This window comes from Schistocerca cancellata, chromosome 3, assembly GCF_023864275.1.
Source record: "Schistocerca cancellata isolate TAMUIC-IGC-003103 chromosome 3, iqSchCanc2.1, whole genome shotgun sequence".
In the NCBI taxonomy this organism is placed as follows: domain Eukaryota; kingdom Metazoa; phylum Arthropoda; class Insecta; order Orthoptera; family Acrididae; genus Schistocerca; species Schistocerca cancellata.
The window spans coordinates 863933452-863949518 of NC_064628.1; the positions used below are offsets into that span (position 1 = coordinate 863933452).

Sequence of the window (16067 nt, forward strand, 5' to 3'; positions counted from 1 at the left end):
GTCAGGTCGCATACCTCACGGAAGTCATTCTCACTGCTGCAGAATATTCCATCCCTCACACTACTTCTTCTCCACGTCGCGTACCGGTCCCCTGGTGACCGCAGCATGTAGAGACGCTTTACATGCTCGTCGACTTGCTTTACGCACCTTTAACCACCACCCTACGATGGCGAATTGTATCAATTATAAACGATTATGTGCGCAGTGTCGTCGTGATATTAAAGAAAGCAAGAAAGCCAGCTGGGCTGCTTTCACAAGCGCCATCAACAGTTTTACTCCTTCTTCTGTTGTCTGGGGTAGCCTGCGCCGGCTATCTGGCACTAAGGTCCACTCACCAGTTTCTGGCTTGATGGTTGTGAATGACGTTCTTGTGGCCCCTGAGGATGTCTCCAATGCCTTCGTCTGCTTTTTCGCAGAGGTTTCGAGCTCCGCTCATTACCACCCTGGTTTCCTCCCACAAAAACAGGCAGAGGAAGCAAGGCCACCTAACTTCCGCTCCTCGAATCGTGAAAGTTATAATGCCCCATCCACCATGCGGGAACTCGAAAATGCAGTTGCCCGGTCATGGTCCTCCGCTCCAGGGCCTGATTCTATTCATATTCAGATGCTGAAGAACCTTTCTCCTGCGGGTAAAGGTTTTCTTCTTCGTACTTATAATCGCATCTGGATTGAGGGTCATGTTCCCACATGCTGATGCGAGTCTATTGTTGTCCCCATTCCTAAGCCGGGGAAGGACAAGCACTTGCCTTCCAGTTATCGACCCATCTCCCTTACCAGCTGTGTCTGTAAGGTGATGGAGCGAATGGTTAACTCTCGTTTGGTTTGGCTACTCGAATCTAGACACCTACTTACCAATGTACAATGTGGAATTCGTAAGTGCCGCTCTGCTGTTGACCATCTGGTTACCTTGTCGACCTTCATTATGAATAACTTCTTGCAGAAGCGCCCAACTGCGGCTGTGTTCTTTGATTTGGAAAAGGCTTAAGACACCTGTTGGAGGGCGCACCATGCATACATGGGGCCTTCGTGGTCACCTCCCTCTTTTTATTCGTGCCTTTTAAATGGATGGACAGTTCAGGGTACGTGTGGGTTCTGTCCTGTCCGATGCCTTTCGCCAGGAGAATGGGGTGCCACAGGGCTCAGTTTTGAGCATCGCTCTCTTCGCCATAGCGATCAATCCAATAATGGATTGCCTCCCAGCTGATGTATCAGGCTCCCTTTTCGTGGACGATTTTACCATCTATTGCAGCATGCAGCGTACATGTTTCGTGGAGCGCTGTCTTCAGCGTTCTCTTGACCGTCTTTACTCCTGGAGTGTCGCCAATGGCTTCCGTTTTTCTGCCGAGAAGAGTCTGTATTAACTTCTGACGCTACAAAGAGTTTCTCCCACCGTCCTTATGACTCGGTCCCGTTGCTCTCCCATTTGTGGAGACAACAAAATTTTTGGGTCTTACATTTGACAGGAAACTTAGCTGGTCTCCACATGTGTCATATTTGGCTATCCGTTGTACCCGTTCTCTAAATGTCCTCCGTGTTCTCAGCAGTATGTTGTGGGGAGCGGATCGAACCGTCCTACTTCACCTATATCGGTCGATCCTCCGCTCAAAGCTGGATTGTGGGAGCTTCGTATACTCTTCTGCACGGCTGTCCATCTTACGCCGCCTCAAATCTATCCAACATCGGGGTTTACGTCCTGCGACCAAAGCATTCTATACTAGTCCCGTCGAGAGTCTTCATGCTGAAGCCGGTGAATTGCCACTCACCTACCGGCGCGATATACTGCTTTGTCGGTATGCTTGTCTGCTATTGTCAATGCCCAACCACCCGTCTTATCGTTCCTTTTTTGATGACTCTCTCGACCATCCATACGGGTTGTATCTCTCTGCCCTGCTACCCCCTGGAGTTCGCTTTCGTTGCCTCCTACAGCACCTTGATTTTTCACTCCCTGCAACCTTTCGAGTGGGTGAGAGCCAAACGCCATCTTGGCTCCAGGCTCAGGTTCGCGTTCACCTTGACCTCAGCTCGCTCCCAAAGGAGGTTACCCCAGCTTTGGTATACTGCTCCCGTTTTGTGGAACTTTGTTCGAAGATCATTAATATGATCTTCATTTATACAGATGGCTCTAAGACCAATGACGGTGTCGGGTGTGCTTTTATTGTCGGGGCACACAGTTTCAAATACCGGCTCCATGGCCATTGTTCAGTCTTCACAGCTGAGATATTTGCCCTCTACCAGGCTGTTCTTTACATCTGCCGCCACAGACATTCTGCTTATGCCATCTGCTCAGATTCCCTGAGCGCCATCCAGAGCCTCAGTGATCCGTATCCGGTTCACTCTTTCGTGCCCCGGATCCAACGCTCTCTTCAGCAGCTGGCGGACAACGATTCTCTGGTTAGCTTTATGTGGGTCCCTGGCCATGTCGGTACCCCTGGGAACGAAGCTGCAGATGCTGCGGCCAAGGCTGCGGTCCTCCAGCCTCGGACAGCTTCTTGTTGTGTCCCTTCATCAGATTGTAGCAGGGTAATTTGTCAGATTATTTTATCGCTGTGGCATGCCGATTGGGCTACACTTACGGACAACAAGCTTCGGGCCTTGAAACCTCTTCCCACGACTTGGATGACCTCTTCACGCCCTTCTCAGCGGGAGGGGGTCGTTTTGGCCCGGTTACGAATTGGACACTGGCGGTTCAGCCATTGCCATCTTCCTGCCATGTACTCTGGATGGCATTTTATCGGATGACCCAGGAGCAGCTGCTCGCGTTCTTCATTTTATCCACTTGACAAACCTGTCTAAGGACATTTGATAGTGCTGTTTTTTTTTTTTAATCCTATGCGTGTTAATATGTCTTTTACAGTGTTGTCCCTTTTAGTTGCTGTTTTAACCTTGTGCCTCGCAGTGCATTCCTAACTTAGTCTGGGCACTAATGACCATTGTAGTTGTGCGCCCTAAAACCACAAAAAAAAAATAAAAGCATCCCCCTTGTCACCCAATATTATCCTGGCCTCGAATACAACAAAAAATTACTCTGCCAGGGATATGACTTTCTCAAGTCAACCCCTGAAATGAGATCATCCCTTGACAAAATTCTCCCCAGACCACCCAGAGTTGCCTTTCGTCGCCCCCCCCCCCCCCCCCCCCAACCTCTGTAACATCCTTGTTAAACCCTACAATATTATCATACTACCTTCTCTACCCAGCGGTTCTTACCCTTGTAACCGACCCCGCTACAAAACCTGTCCCATGCATCCCCCCACAACCACTTACTCCAGTGCCGCTACTGGTAAAACATACACAATTCAAGGCAGGGCCACATGTGAAACAACACATTCATTTATCAGCTGACATCCTTGCACTGCACAGCCTTTTACAGCAGTATGACAACAACTAAACTGGCTGAGTGCATGAACGGACACAGACGAACTGTCTGCCTAGGAGATGTCCAATACCCAGTAGCAGAGCATGCCCTCCAGCATAATTCTAGGGACCTAAGAACCTGCTACATCGTATGTGCCATTTGGCTTCTCACACCTAACACCAGTCCCTCAGAACTGCGGAGATGGGAACTTGCACTCCAACACATTCTTTCATCCCGCCATCCCCCTGGACTGAACCTACGTTAAACAACCTCACTCCCATGTACTCTTCAGTCTTCTCCTCTTTCCCTTTCCTCTTTAGCCATTCACGCATCTTTTCAGCCTACATAGTTGTGTTTATCTTTATACTATATACGTCTTTACTTCTGTATGCATCCTCTTTGGTTTGAAGCTGGCACAGTACTTACAGTAGAATGTCTTTGGCTTCCCTCTGACAACCATGCCTCCATCCTTGCTACCCTCCCTGTTTTCCTTTCCCTGTTGCTTCATAACCTGGGTTGTGAGTAACTGAATCCACTTTCCCTTCTTCCCTTTCTTTCCCCTCTCTCCTCCCTAATGAAGGAACAAAGTTCCAAAAGCTAGGAACGTAAATTTTCTGTTCTGTTTTGTGTATCTTTCGGTTGTACTGAGCTGAGGTAAGTACTGGCCAGCCCCTCTATCTCTTTGTTAGTATTTGTTTCACATCTTTATATGAGATTCTCCATTAATCAATATGAAATGACTGTCATTTTCAAAGTTGTTGTTGAGGTGTATGTTACAGAATACTTGGGCAGATGGTATAGTAGATTTCTGTATTCGTACACATATATTGCGTAGTGTGAAGTACAAATTTATAAACAGAAATAAATATCGATTACAAACTTGGGTTGTTTGGTATCTAGTTGTTGATTGTGCAAGTTTCTTACTTAGTCACGATGAATGGAGTTTACATTCTTCACCATCCATCCTGACTTAGCTTTTTGTGGAATTCGTATATTATTAGAGGCAAACTATACTTTCGGAAATGACATGGCTGCTTTCATTCCTTATCCTTTTCTAACTTGATCTATATTTAGCAGGATAGTACCTCAGGTTACCATATGGCTACACAGATTTTGGTTTCCCCTGTTCAAGTGAAGGTTAGGATGCAGGGTGTATATGACCCGGGAGATCTGGGAAAAACTCTGGAATTTTTTCATCCAGGAGAAAACTGGGAAAAATCTGGGAATTTTTCATTCTTTTAGTTTCCTGTTAAATTTTTGTAATTTTGCCTGGTAAGAAACAATACTCTAACAAAGGATATTACTGTATCCCACTACTACAGAATAATACTTCAGCAATAAAATATAAATGAGAGAAAAAAACGATAATAACTTAAATTGCAAAGGAAATGCGTCATATACGACGACACACACACACAGTGCTCATGCAAGCGTCTGCCAACAGCAAAATGTGTCAATCTTTAGGAAGACTATGCAATGCTTCACTAAAAGAAATTGCCTCCGATGAGTGTGAAGTCACAACTGTTTACATTAGATTCTTTTTAGCAATTAAGAGTGGGCTCATGCGCTTGCACAGTTGAGTCGTGTTGAGTAGTAGATTCTCCCGCTTCTGGCTACAGGAATGTGGCTGTTGGCTGTGCAAGCAGCTAGATGCTACCGGGTAAAAGGGGGGCGCCAAATTCATATTCTTGAGGAAAAAAAACTTGTTTCACAAAGTGCCTTGCATCCAGCGCACGTTGGTCTATCAATTATTCATATGATTTTTAAACACATACCTGTTGGTTTTTGAACATTTTTGAACACTTTTTAAGTTGATTTCTGAATGACTCATAAGTTGATTTTTGAATACATGCATAGTGAATGTGATGTCCGTCAGGAGAATCCTCATCCCATCTAGAAATAAACTTTCCGCAGACAAAAGGGGACGGGGCTGTATGAGCTGAACGGAGTAAAGCCGAACGGGTGAATGTCAATTCCTTTCTAATTATGTGGTTGTTTGGGTTTGTGAATGATCAGCGTTATTATAATTACTAGCGAAATCCATAGATTCAGACTACCAGAATGGAAATAAACGACTAACAGGAATAACAGGTAAGAAAGATTATGTATTGTCTTCTCGGAGTAACCAAGAAAATGAAATTTTGACATAAAATTTTTGGCCAGATCACTACACTAGTAAGGACCACTTGTACTGTCCCCAGCTAGCAGCCGCTTAAGTTCTATTCTGGAAGTAACGTGGAAAACGTGTTGTACAAACATGTAACAGCGCCTAACTGGAGAATAATCATGGAATAACTAAACTTGATTCCGGCAGGGTTAGTGAAGTTAATTGGTGAACAAATTTTGACAGTGGCAGGAATAGCTACAGAATTGTTTGTTAGAATGAGGAAAGAGAAGAAACGGGGATATCACACAAATTATGGGAGAATAAGATGATTCCAAATTTATATAAAAATTTTATAATACTTCTTTTCGATCTCATGCTTGAGAAACTGATGCGTATGAATGAAATGTGAAACTATTTCCTAACATAAAGCTTTTTGCTTGTAGTAGGCCTAATAGGCATTTGATATTGGTACTTCATGAATTATATTCTGTCATGTTATAAAAATGACCATTTGTGCCAAAACAGTCTCGTTTATTTGGTGTGTGTTACAAAAGTGCTGCAATATTAGAAAGACCTATTTTGTTTTATCTAGCAGACAGTAACAAAATAGACATAATCTGATCAAGAAACCACACCAGTCTGGGGTATTATTTGTATTAACAGTTTTTTCAGTATTAGATAACATGTTTCAATTCCACAGAGCAAAATACAGTGACGTGCGATAGAAGAATGCTATATGGAGAGGCGTGACGCGGCACTTTGGCAAACTTAAGACCAAATAACATGTCTTAAATTTCCTCTAACATTTATGTTTTATGTTTCAGACTTTTCAGAAAGATGTGCGCTACAAGATAAACATGTTTTTGAAAATTCAATTTTCTTTTTTTAATATTGACCCGGATAGCAAATGTCGTAGATCCGAGGCTGATGTGCAGAGCAGTGAGAGTTATAGTGGTAGCCTCCATGTGACCCGTGTTTACATTTAGTGATTTTGCTGTTTCCATTTCATTTACTCTCACGTCACATGAAAACAAAACGGATATCAATGGCCGGAAGCTATCAAGTGAATTAAAATACATTCACATAATTACGGAAGGCGAAAATATGTTATTAGTTTCAGATTTTATTTTATTTCCACCTTTCTGACAGTCAATCATTAATTGCCTTGCAGAACAATGAAGTTATTTTTGTCTGTTTACTAACAAAATTTGACTTTTATTGACTTTTACCTCAGAGGCAGTCAATATATTTGAAACGAAATCTTTAATTCCACAGTACTGGGCAGTTTCAACTGTTTGCTGCATTTTCACCTTCTAGCATGTATGGCATTATGCCATAATAAAGGAACCAAACATGATATAATACAGTACTGGTGCTCCAAGAAAATTCACATCCTGGAGACCACACTGAAAAGTTTAATATCAAGTCGAGGTCCACTTCATTGGGAATCTGGACATACAAATTTGCATTATAAGGATGCAGTTTAAATGTGCGCATTTTAGTATGGTTCATGAAATTCCGATGCTGTTGGAGTATCCTCTGATGTCTTTTTTCTTGTATGACATAATGTATGATCTTTCAATGTTTTCACATATGTACATACGGGCTTCCTACATCATGGTAGTTGCAGGAGCGCGATGTCGCCTGTTATCTGCACGCTCTGGCAACTTCTGAAACGAACCTATTTCTAACAGGTCGTGGGAAAATATTGTGAACGGTGGTTTGAAAAGTGTTACTTTCAAAGTAAATATCATTTTATGTAAGTTGAACTATGTGCGAGAATGTACCGTGAATTTCTTAAATCACAGAGCGTTTGACTCTCATTTAAAAATCAACTCTTTGATGTCAAGCCATTTAGAATAATTTCAAACTCTGAAGATGTCGTCATTAAAAATTATACTGGCACACTTGTGTGATATATCTTAAAGTGTAACGCGCGCAAAAAAAATCAACATTATATGCGAAAGCTTAGCTTTTCTTGCAGTGTATTAATCTTGGAGACCAATATTATATGTGAAAGCTTTGCTTTTCTTGTAGCAACACTATGTATATTAATTTAAACTATTAACTTTCCCTGTTTGTGTGTTCATGCTATGTAACAGTGATGTTGCTGTTGGCTGACTACATCACGTGTCCTATGCTCTGAATATCCTATGTCATCGACTGGCGAGATCACGTGACATGAGCTATGACTGGCTTACAAAAGTGCATCACAATCTCGATTTCTTTGATTCAGAAAGTAACATGGGGTGTTTGATGGAATTCCAAAGTATACTTTCGTAATACGAATATATGCAGCATACATGTTGCTGCACATCAAAGATATTTCCAAAACCTGTCTTTTTCCTCGAGTTTGGTTTTCTAAAGTGCCGGGAAATTCTGCGCTTGTGTATAAAACCATAACCATTCAAAGGATTGATAAGTTTTGCAGTTCCGAGGGAAAATATACTGTCACTTAACATGGTAAAAGTGTGTTTTCACCCGGGAGAAAGTGTATTTTTAACTGGGAAATCCGGTAAAAAACCAGAATTTTTTTTTCTTGTCCGCGTATAAACCGTGGGATAGTTACCTTCAAAGGGTAAGGCTGATATCCTTGCACAACCAATCTTTGTGCTCCTTCTCTAATGACAATATTATCAGTGGGAATTGAAATCCTAATCTTCCTTTATTTACCTAATTTAAGCATGTGCTCCATCTGTAATGGTAGCTGTTTGTGGGACTTTATTTTATTTTATTTTATTTTATTTTATTTAACCAGGTCTAGTCTGATTGCACCTCCTTATTCTTGTCTTTACAGAATGTGTATAGTATTAGTTTTTTCTTTATGCCAAATATTTCCCAGTCGCTTTTTAAAATGAAAAAGTAGAGGTTCTTTGTAAGTTGCATTGAAGTGCATCACAGAGGGCAGGTCAGGTGGAGGAAGGACAGAGGGTTAGAGGGAGTGGGAGAACAAGGGTAGGGTAAGCAAAGAGAAAAACACCAGTGTTTAGGCAGGTCACATCTAAGCATTTTCCATCCGTGGAACACTTATGGACATGGCCATGCATAAGTCAAGGAAGAGTAGAGATATCTGATTGCTGCAACTTGGATATCTCCATTATTGCAGCTGTATAGTAGTGTTGAGTATACAACATAGATTACAAATAATAGAGGGTGTGGCTAGGCTGGGCAAAGTTTAAAAGTTTGTGTGTCTGACATTTTTTATTATCCAATTTACATCATTCCTACTCACAATTAAAAACTGCAGGTGAAGTAGTTGTGTGCAAGCGAGTAAGATCTTCCCTTTGGCACGTCAATTCCTTGAGTCAGTGTTTACTTTCATTACATTCTTCTAGAATGTAACTCTCTTTCTTGGGATTTCAATATCTTTATTTCCAGCACACCTTTGGAATAAGTAGGTGATTTCCTCTAACTAGGAAGTATATTCTCAATGAATTATTCATCAGAAAATGATGTTAAGAACAGAATACTTATTTCCAATGTTGCCTTTGGATGCCTCCCCATCAGATCTTTCTGAATAAAGACCTGGCACTATGTACCAAACTGATGGCTCTATATTTGCAAAACCTGGATGCTATATTGCCGGGGTCTTAAGAAACTGGAATGGTTCAACCAACTGAAGCTGAGATACATTGTGGACATCAAATAGGATGGCTTCATATCACACACATCTGTTCTTGAGAAGGTGAAGATGAACTTTTAAAGCCATGTCATTTGTCACCAATTCGGATGGATTGGGCATCTCCATCAGATGAGAAACAACTGACTTCCTCAACAAATTTTGTATAATGAATTTAGCGCAGGTAGGAGGCTCCGTGGTGCTCCTCTGTAATGCTACAAGAATGAATTAAAGTACAATGTAATGGATGTGAACATTGATTCCGGTAATTGGTGTGCCACAGCAGAAGATTGTACCTGCTGGCGCACAACTAATTCCTTTGCTGTTTCGCATTTTGAGCAGGAATGTAAAAAAGTGCAAAATGAGAAATGTCAGAGATGAGAACTTCACCAGGCCCAGCCATTCCATCTCCCTCTATTATGTGTAATCTATGTTGGTATACCTAACACTATTATGGAGGTGCAATAATGCGCAGTTCCAACATGCACTCACATCTCTCGACTATTCCTTGACCCATGCGTGACAGTGGTCCATAAGTGTTTCACAGGTTGAAACTATTTAGATGCAACTAGCCCAAACACTGGATGTAGTAAACATGTTGTTTGCTTACCTAATGATGGGTTCAAAACCAGTGGTGGAATGTCTTCACACCACTCCAATTTTGCAGCTAAAGGGGATAGAATCCTTACAGGAATGAGTTTTCTAAACATTCTGCATTTCGTTATACTGACACAAATGCGAAATCCCTCTGATCATTTATATTTTTGAGAGGTCTCTGCCTGTTGCCTCCCACCTACTGTGGCTAGTGATTTTAATGCCAGTGACTATGCCCTTTTTTGTTATTCAGTCATATTTTAAATTTTATCTACCACTGGGGATCTTTGTGAGTAGAGACTTTTTTATCCCCCATCCAGTGTTCATAAAAATCTGACAGCATCCTTATTGTACTTGAGAGGGAATCATGTGTAGTAATTCATGAACTCAGGTGAAATGACTACAGTACTCTACTGTCTGTTAATTAATTTACAAGAAAAGGAATACCAGTAGGTCCTTCTCATTCTGAAGTTGTAGTGACTTACCCTTTCTTTCGAAACTTCCCCAATCAATCCCTCTTTTCTCCCTGATGATGGCACTAATAGTCCTGAAAATTAAAATAGTTTCTTACATTTCTATGCGTGTTTGCCAGCCATACAAAGGATTTCCTGTTGAGTTCCTGTCTCATACTTTTATAGTTTTCTCTTGTGAATTGTAATGTAAAGTTTGCCAACATTTGTTGTTATGTGCTAAATTAACATTTTTTATTTTGCCAGTTTCTGATGCAGAATCACTCATTTGAAGATTTCAGAGTAACACTTAGACATTAAAAAGTCTGTATTTGTTCACTGTGAAGTTCATTTCAATGGGCTTTGATGTTTGTAAGGAAATGACAATGGTTACATTGATAAACCAGAATTGCTTCTTAAATTCCAAAAAGTGCCTGTAGCATCTGTTCAGTTATTCACCTGGAAAGTTTTTCCTTGATCATTGCTGACGTATTTGTTGACAAAAGCTACAAATAGTCCCCCCCCCCTCTCCCTCTCTCTCTCTCTCTCTGACTAATACTTGTGGACTTGTGGCAAATAATGTAATTTGTGGTTCTCTGGTTCTCTGGCTGTTACTGTAAAACAGATTTTCAGGAACTTAAAAGATTTTAATGAATATTAATATTTGATGCATTGAGAACATATTGTTGCACAGGAGAGCATTTCAGTCATTTATAGGGTACCATTCTGGACCTTTTTTCTCCAAACAACATAGTTAATTGATTTTCTGTCTGTCCTATGGAAGTGTGAGTATAGATCAGCACTTTTTTTGTGAATACAAGTGTGTCTGAGAATATGCAAGAGGAATCATTGATCACACGTTGCTGTGTCTGTGATCCTCTTGTGTATTCATTTTTCCTCAGCAGAAACAGTGTTTATAGTTAACTATTTAAAATTTTTGGCAATCACTTTGTAACAAAATTTCATGACTGTGTATAATTTCTCAAACAGTAGAAGTCAGCAGTTCAGGTATGCCTAATTTTTAAATCTAACCAAACTAGGACTAGCTGTTAAATAAGTGAGACATCAACTAAAATAATAATTTGTGTGGATTTTCAACATAGAAAATCTACCTTTGCTCTCCCTGTGAAAATCATTCTGTCTCTTCTCCCTCAAATTCTCTCTGTCACCACTCCCCCTTTTCAAAATCCCACTGCCCCCTCCGCATAAAAATAATACTTTGTTTTTGTATACACCCCTCTGTAATCTAGTAGCATAGCAAAAAAATCACCTTGAAATTAAGAGAAATATGCTTCAAATATTGGCCAAGCTGCTGTGGCTTTAAGTTTTATGAAACTTCAGACAGTTGGACAGAAATGGTAGAATTAGTGGCTTAATAATGCATAAAGACTTCCAAGCTGAATCATTATCAGATTCAGGGAAGTCCAAGCTGTACAGTGTTTTAAGTCTTGGAATCTTTTGCTTGGAATAGTTGGTGGCCATTTTCTTTCCAAATATTGACTTTCCACATCGGAATTCTGTGACTGAAGATAATACGTATGATGTTAGATAACAATTCACCAAATGAATGTGATGGTGAGCAGCATGTAAAAATGTACCTGCCTACCTGATAGGTGAAATACTGTCTTGTGGATAGTGGTTACACTGGTTTTCAATTGAGTCTTCAGTGCTATAGTGTACAGTTTTAAAAAAAGTTCTAGTTCTTGAAGATTTACATTATATCCTATTCCTCTAATAATGTCTGTCTTACTATTATTTCGCTTACACCTGTGTTAAAATTTACACCCCCCCCCCCCCCCTTCCTGCCCCTGCCCCTTTCCACACACACACACACACACACACACACACACACACACACACAAAACTGTACTTATAAGGCAGTTCCGCATGAATTGTTGGGTTCGATTAGCCAACTCCTATGCATTAAGAAATGAGCATTGAAAGTAAATCAAACAAAATTAATGGAAAAGTGCTTATAAAAGTACAAAAGGAAATAAGTCATAGAAGTTTATAGTTATTATATGTGAACAAACATGTTCCCACTTTGTAAGACAAGCAAATGGATCATGAAAATAAATTCCTTGTTATTTCAAAAGGAGCTGATGGCTGTTTATAATAGTGCAGCTCCTTAAATGTTCTTAAAATATTTCTTTAAATTTTTTTTTCATTCCCAACAACACCCCTCTGTAATCTGAAGTCTTATTCCATTATATGGGGGTTGAATGAATAGTAATACCTCCACCTTCATTAATTGGGTTTGGATGGGAATATATTAATAAATCAAATGCAGAAATAATCCTTAGAATGTGATCTTTAATTACCAATATTCACTTATCCACATAATCACCAGCCAGTTGGATACATTTATGCTAATGATGAAAAAGTTTTCTGAAGCCCTCACGGAAGAAGTCGACACTCTGTTTCCGCAACCACAGTCTCTCAGTTCTGTCAATGTCTTCATCTGAAGCATAATGTCCTCGCAGATAATCTTTCATTATCAGGAACAGATGGAAGTCATTTGGTGCTAAATCTGGACTGCATGGTGGATGCCGTACGGTGGTGAGATTCAGTCTCAGAAGTTCTGCTGTGTTGGCACGTGAAGTGTGTGGTTTGGCATTGTCATGCTGCGGGAAAACATTTCCCTTTTTCATCCGGACTCTTGTTAGCTGCCGTTTCAGAGTTCGCAGCATTGTGATGTAAAGCTCCAAATTTATTGTTATTCCATGATCAAGGAAATAACCATGGATAACACCATCTGCGTCCCACAACATGTGACCATGATTTTTCCAACTGAGGGCTGTGTCCTGAATTTCTTTTTCTGAGGGTGAGTCTTTGTGTCGATATTCCATAGACTGATGTTTCGTCTCCGGGTCATAATGATGTACAAACGTTTCTTTTCCTGTTACAGTTGAATCAAGAAAGGTGTCACCTTCATTCTCGTAATGTGAGAGGAATTCCTGGCAAATTTAAAGTCTGTGCACTTTCATTTCAGGAGTCGGCATCTGGGGTACCCATTGTGCACAGATCTTCCAATAGCCAAGCAAAGCAATAATGTGACTCGCACATTATTGTGAAATGCTGATTGTGCTTCCAATTTCTCTGAGTGATACGACGGTTGTCCTGAATCTGTCAAAATTTTGCTTGTGGAACTCGGTGGTTGCTGTCACAGGATATCCAACTCTTTGTTTGTCATGCAGATCGAATGTTCCCGCCTCAACATCTTTAAACTTACTCGCCCAACGACGCACAGTACTCACGTCAACACAATTGCCATAAACTGCTTTCATTCTTTGATGAATCTCTTGTAGGGTACATCTGCTATCAAGAAATCAATGACTGCACATTGTTTAAATTGCATTGACCGACAATCTGTGCAGGGTTCCTTACTTTACACTCTAACAACACAACCGTTCAATACTAAGGCTTCCCGCCAACTGGAGCTGTAGAGAAGAGTCTACGGAACAAGCCAGTACCTGCCGCATACCGATGCTGCCAACTGTTGAAGAGTTACAAAGGTGGAGGCATTACTTTTCAGTCAATACTCATATTTGATGTTGTTGTTGTTGCTGTTGCTGCTGTTGTTGTCTACATAAATACTTTAATATTTGTATGTACCAATTTACTATTTTAATCACTCCCCAGCTGCAGATTATTTAACATATGAAGAACTTTTATATATATGTACTTTTATCCCCCCCCCCCCCAATCTCTCTCTCTCTCTCTCTCTCTCTCTCTCTCTCTCTCTCTCTCTGTGTGTGTGTGTGTGTGTGTGTGTGTGTGTGTGTGTGTGTGTGTGTGTGTGTGTGTGTTTTATTTAGTATGAACTCCATGAATAGGAATAATGTCCAACACAATATTCACTTTCTTTAAATGTTCTGTTATGTTATTTAATCTACAACTGGACTTAGTAGTTGCAAGGAAATGTTAACCTTTATTTACAGTCTTATTAATAAACATCATTTTTTATGTAAAGGATGGAAAGTTATACTGATAACACGAAACAATGGTTCAAACTTTCCATGGAAGAGTGTTGTGAACAACTCTGTGTGTTTATAAAGCCTCAGTAAAGTTTTCCAGTAAAGAACTGAAAAATCAGTGAAAGAGAATAATTTGAAACTAAATAGTATGTTACTAGCTTATTTTCACAAATATTATTTTACAGAATACACTTTTTTTTCCTTTTTAGGGTGTTCAATACGGTCATGAAGTGCTTAGGCGAACAACTAAATCCTAATGTTTCACCAACAATTGCTTGGAATTTCCTAATAAATTGCTTCACAAAAATGCTTCATACAGTTGTAAATGTACTTCAGATGTTCTCAAATCAGGATCTTATTGTATCAGGTAAGTCTTTCATTTACTGTTGTTTTCTGGACATCTGTAAGTGCCAGTATGAGGAATATGCTTAAGTGTTGGCTGCAGGTAGGACATAAAAATGTGTTGTAGTTTACATGAAGCTTTGTAATGCGTATGTTAAGTTTCCTTAAGTATGTATAGTGCAGTAGTGAATATTGGTAGCTTGTCGTGGATCTATTATGAATACAAATTTTCACACTATACATAGAACTGTGGCTATTAAACTACTTTTTGAAGTACCTAGACTGAATGTCAAGCTGGATTGGATGGGAAGCTGGACGAGATGGGATGGGATGGGATGGGATGGGATGGGCAGAAGGTTAATGAATCAGTGGAGAAAAAAATAGCTCAAAGAGCAAAGCTTGAGCTGTAAGAATCAAAACTGTGTATGGACTTCAAGCTCCAACAGATAATTGTTAAACTTCTCACAATATAATTAAGTGATCCTAGCAGATAAACTAAAACCATTTGCAGAAACAATAACTGACTGCTTAGTAGAAAGGAAATCTGTAGCCTGTGTAAGCAGACAGGGGTGTTATTAGAAAGGTGGAGAGGAGGGTGTTGGTGGGTGGGGGGACAAAGACATGACAAATAGAAAGAGAGAGAAACAATATGAACATCAGTTTCTCTAATCAGAAGACCAGTGGGAAAAATCCTTGCAAATTCACAAGCAAACAGGCAATTGTAACACTGTATTGCCAAACCTGCTCTGTTGTTTAATGTAGCAGAGGACCCATAATGAATCCATATAAGTAACTATATGTGAGAAAACTGATTTTAATAACAAATTAAAAAATGAAAAATTACAAGGAGACAGAACGACTTACCTTTGGAGGTGGAATTCGGAATACTGCCAGTAAACAAACAAATAAGAACAGTAAACTGTGCTGACTTACATAACTGTAAGTTCCTCCCCCACGACAGAAAGAGGAATGTGTTGGTGGGGAATTTAGAAAGAAAAGAAAGGTCACTAAAACCTGAGGATGAGGAGATGCACCTGCAATAAAAAACAAGAGGAGATGTAGATAAAGGGAGACATGTCAGAGCTAGTAAAAGCTCAAATGTAGTACATCAGTGAGATATGTGTCAGCTTCAGCCTAGAGGTGTAGGACAATGTCAAAAGCAAAGATAGATTAGGAGGAAGAGCAATGAAGTGAATGATAACATTCGTCTAGACTGTGATGATAAATTTTTAGGTGACTGAAGATTCAGCATTAAAGACACACATTACTGAAAGTACCTACTGTCAGCTTATTAATCACCAACATCTCCAGGTACACTTTGAGTCCATTGTCACTTCAGTAATTAGATGAATATCAGCCCATAACCTCAAATGAGTAACAAAACACAGTACTTAAGATGCTAGATCAACATTCAGGGCTGATGGGATAGAAATCCTTGTTTGATCATGTCCCATGTTAGTGATGGTTAGTGGTTTTTTTAAATCAGTTGAGCTAAATGTTTGCCAATTTCATTTCCTATCTTTGTCCAGTCTGGTCTCTGATGATGTAGTCGTTTGTGATATGTTAAACCATAACCTTCCTTCATTTCTTCTTTTTGTTGTACTTGTTTGGATGCTACTTTCTG

General features: G+C 40.1%; 1 protein-coding gene across 1 annotated transcript in view; it reads left to right on the forward strand.

The window, feature by feature from the left end:
- The window catches only part of LOC126175920 (serine/threonine-protein kinase SMG1), a 383335-nt gene that overhangs the window by 86081 nt on the left and 281187 nt on the right, over positions 1-16067 (forward strand). Inside the window, exon 8 of the mRNA XM_049922990.1 lies at positions 14311-14468. Within this exon, the coding sequence (XP_049778947.1) occupies positions 14311-14468 (158 nt within the window). The remainder of the gene's footprint in view (positions 1-14310; positions 14469-16067) is intronic.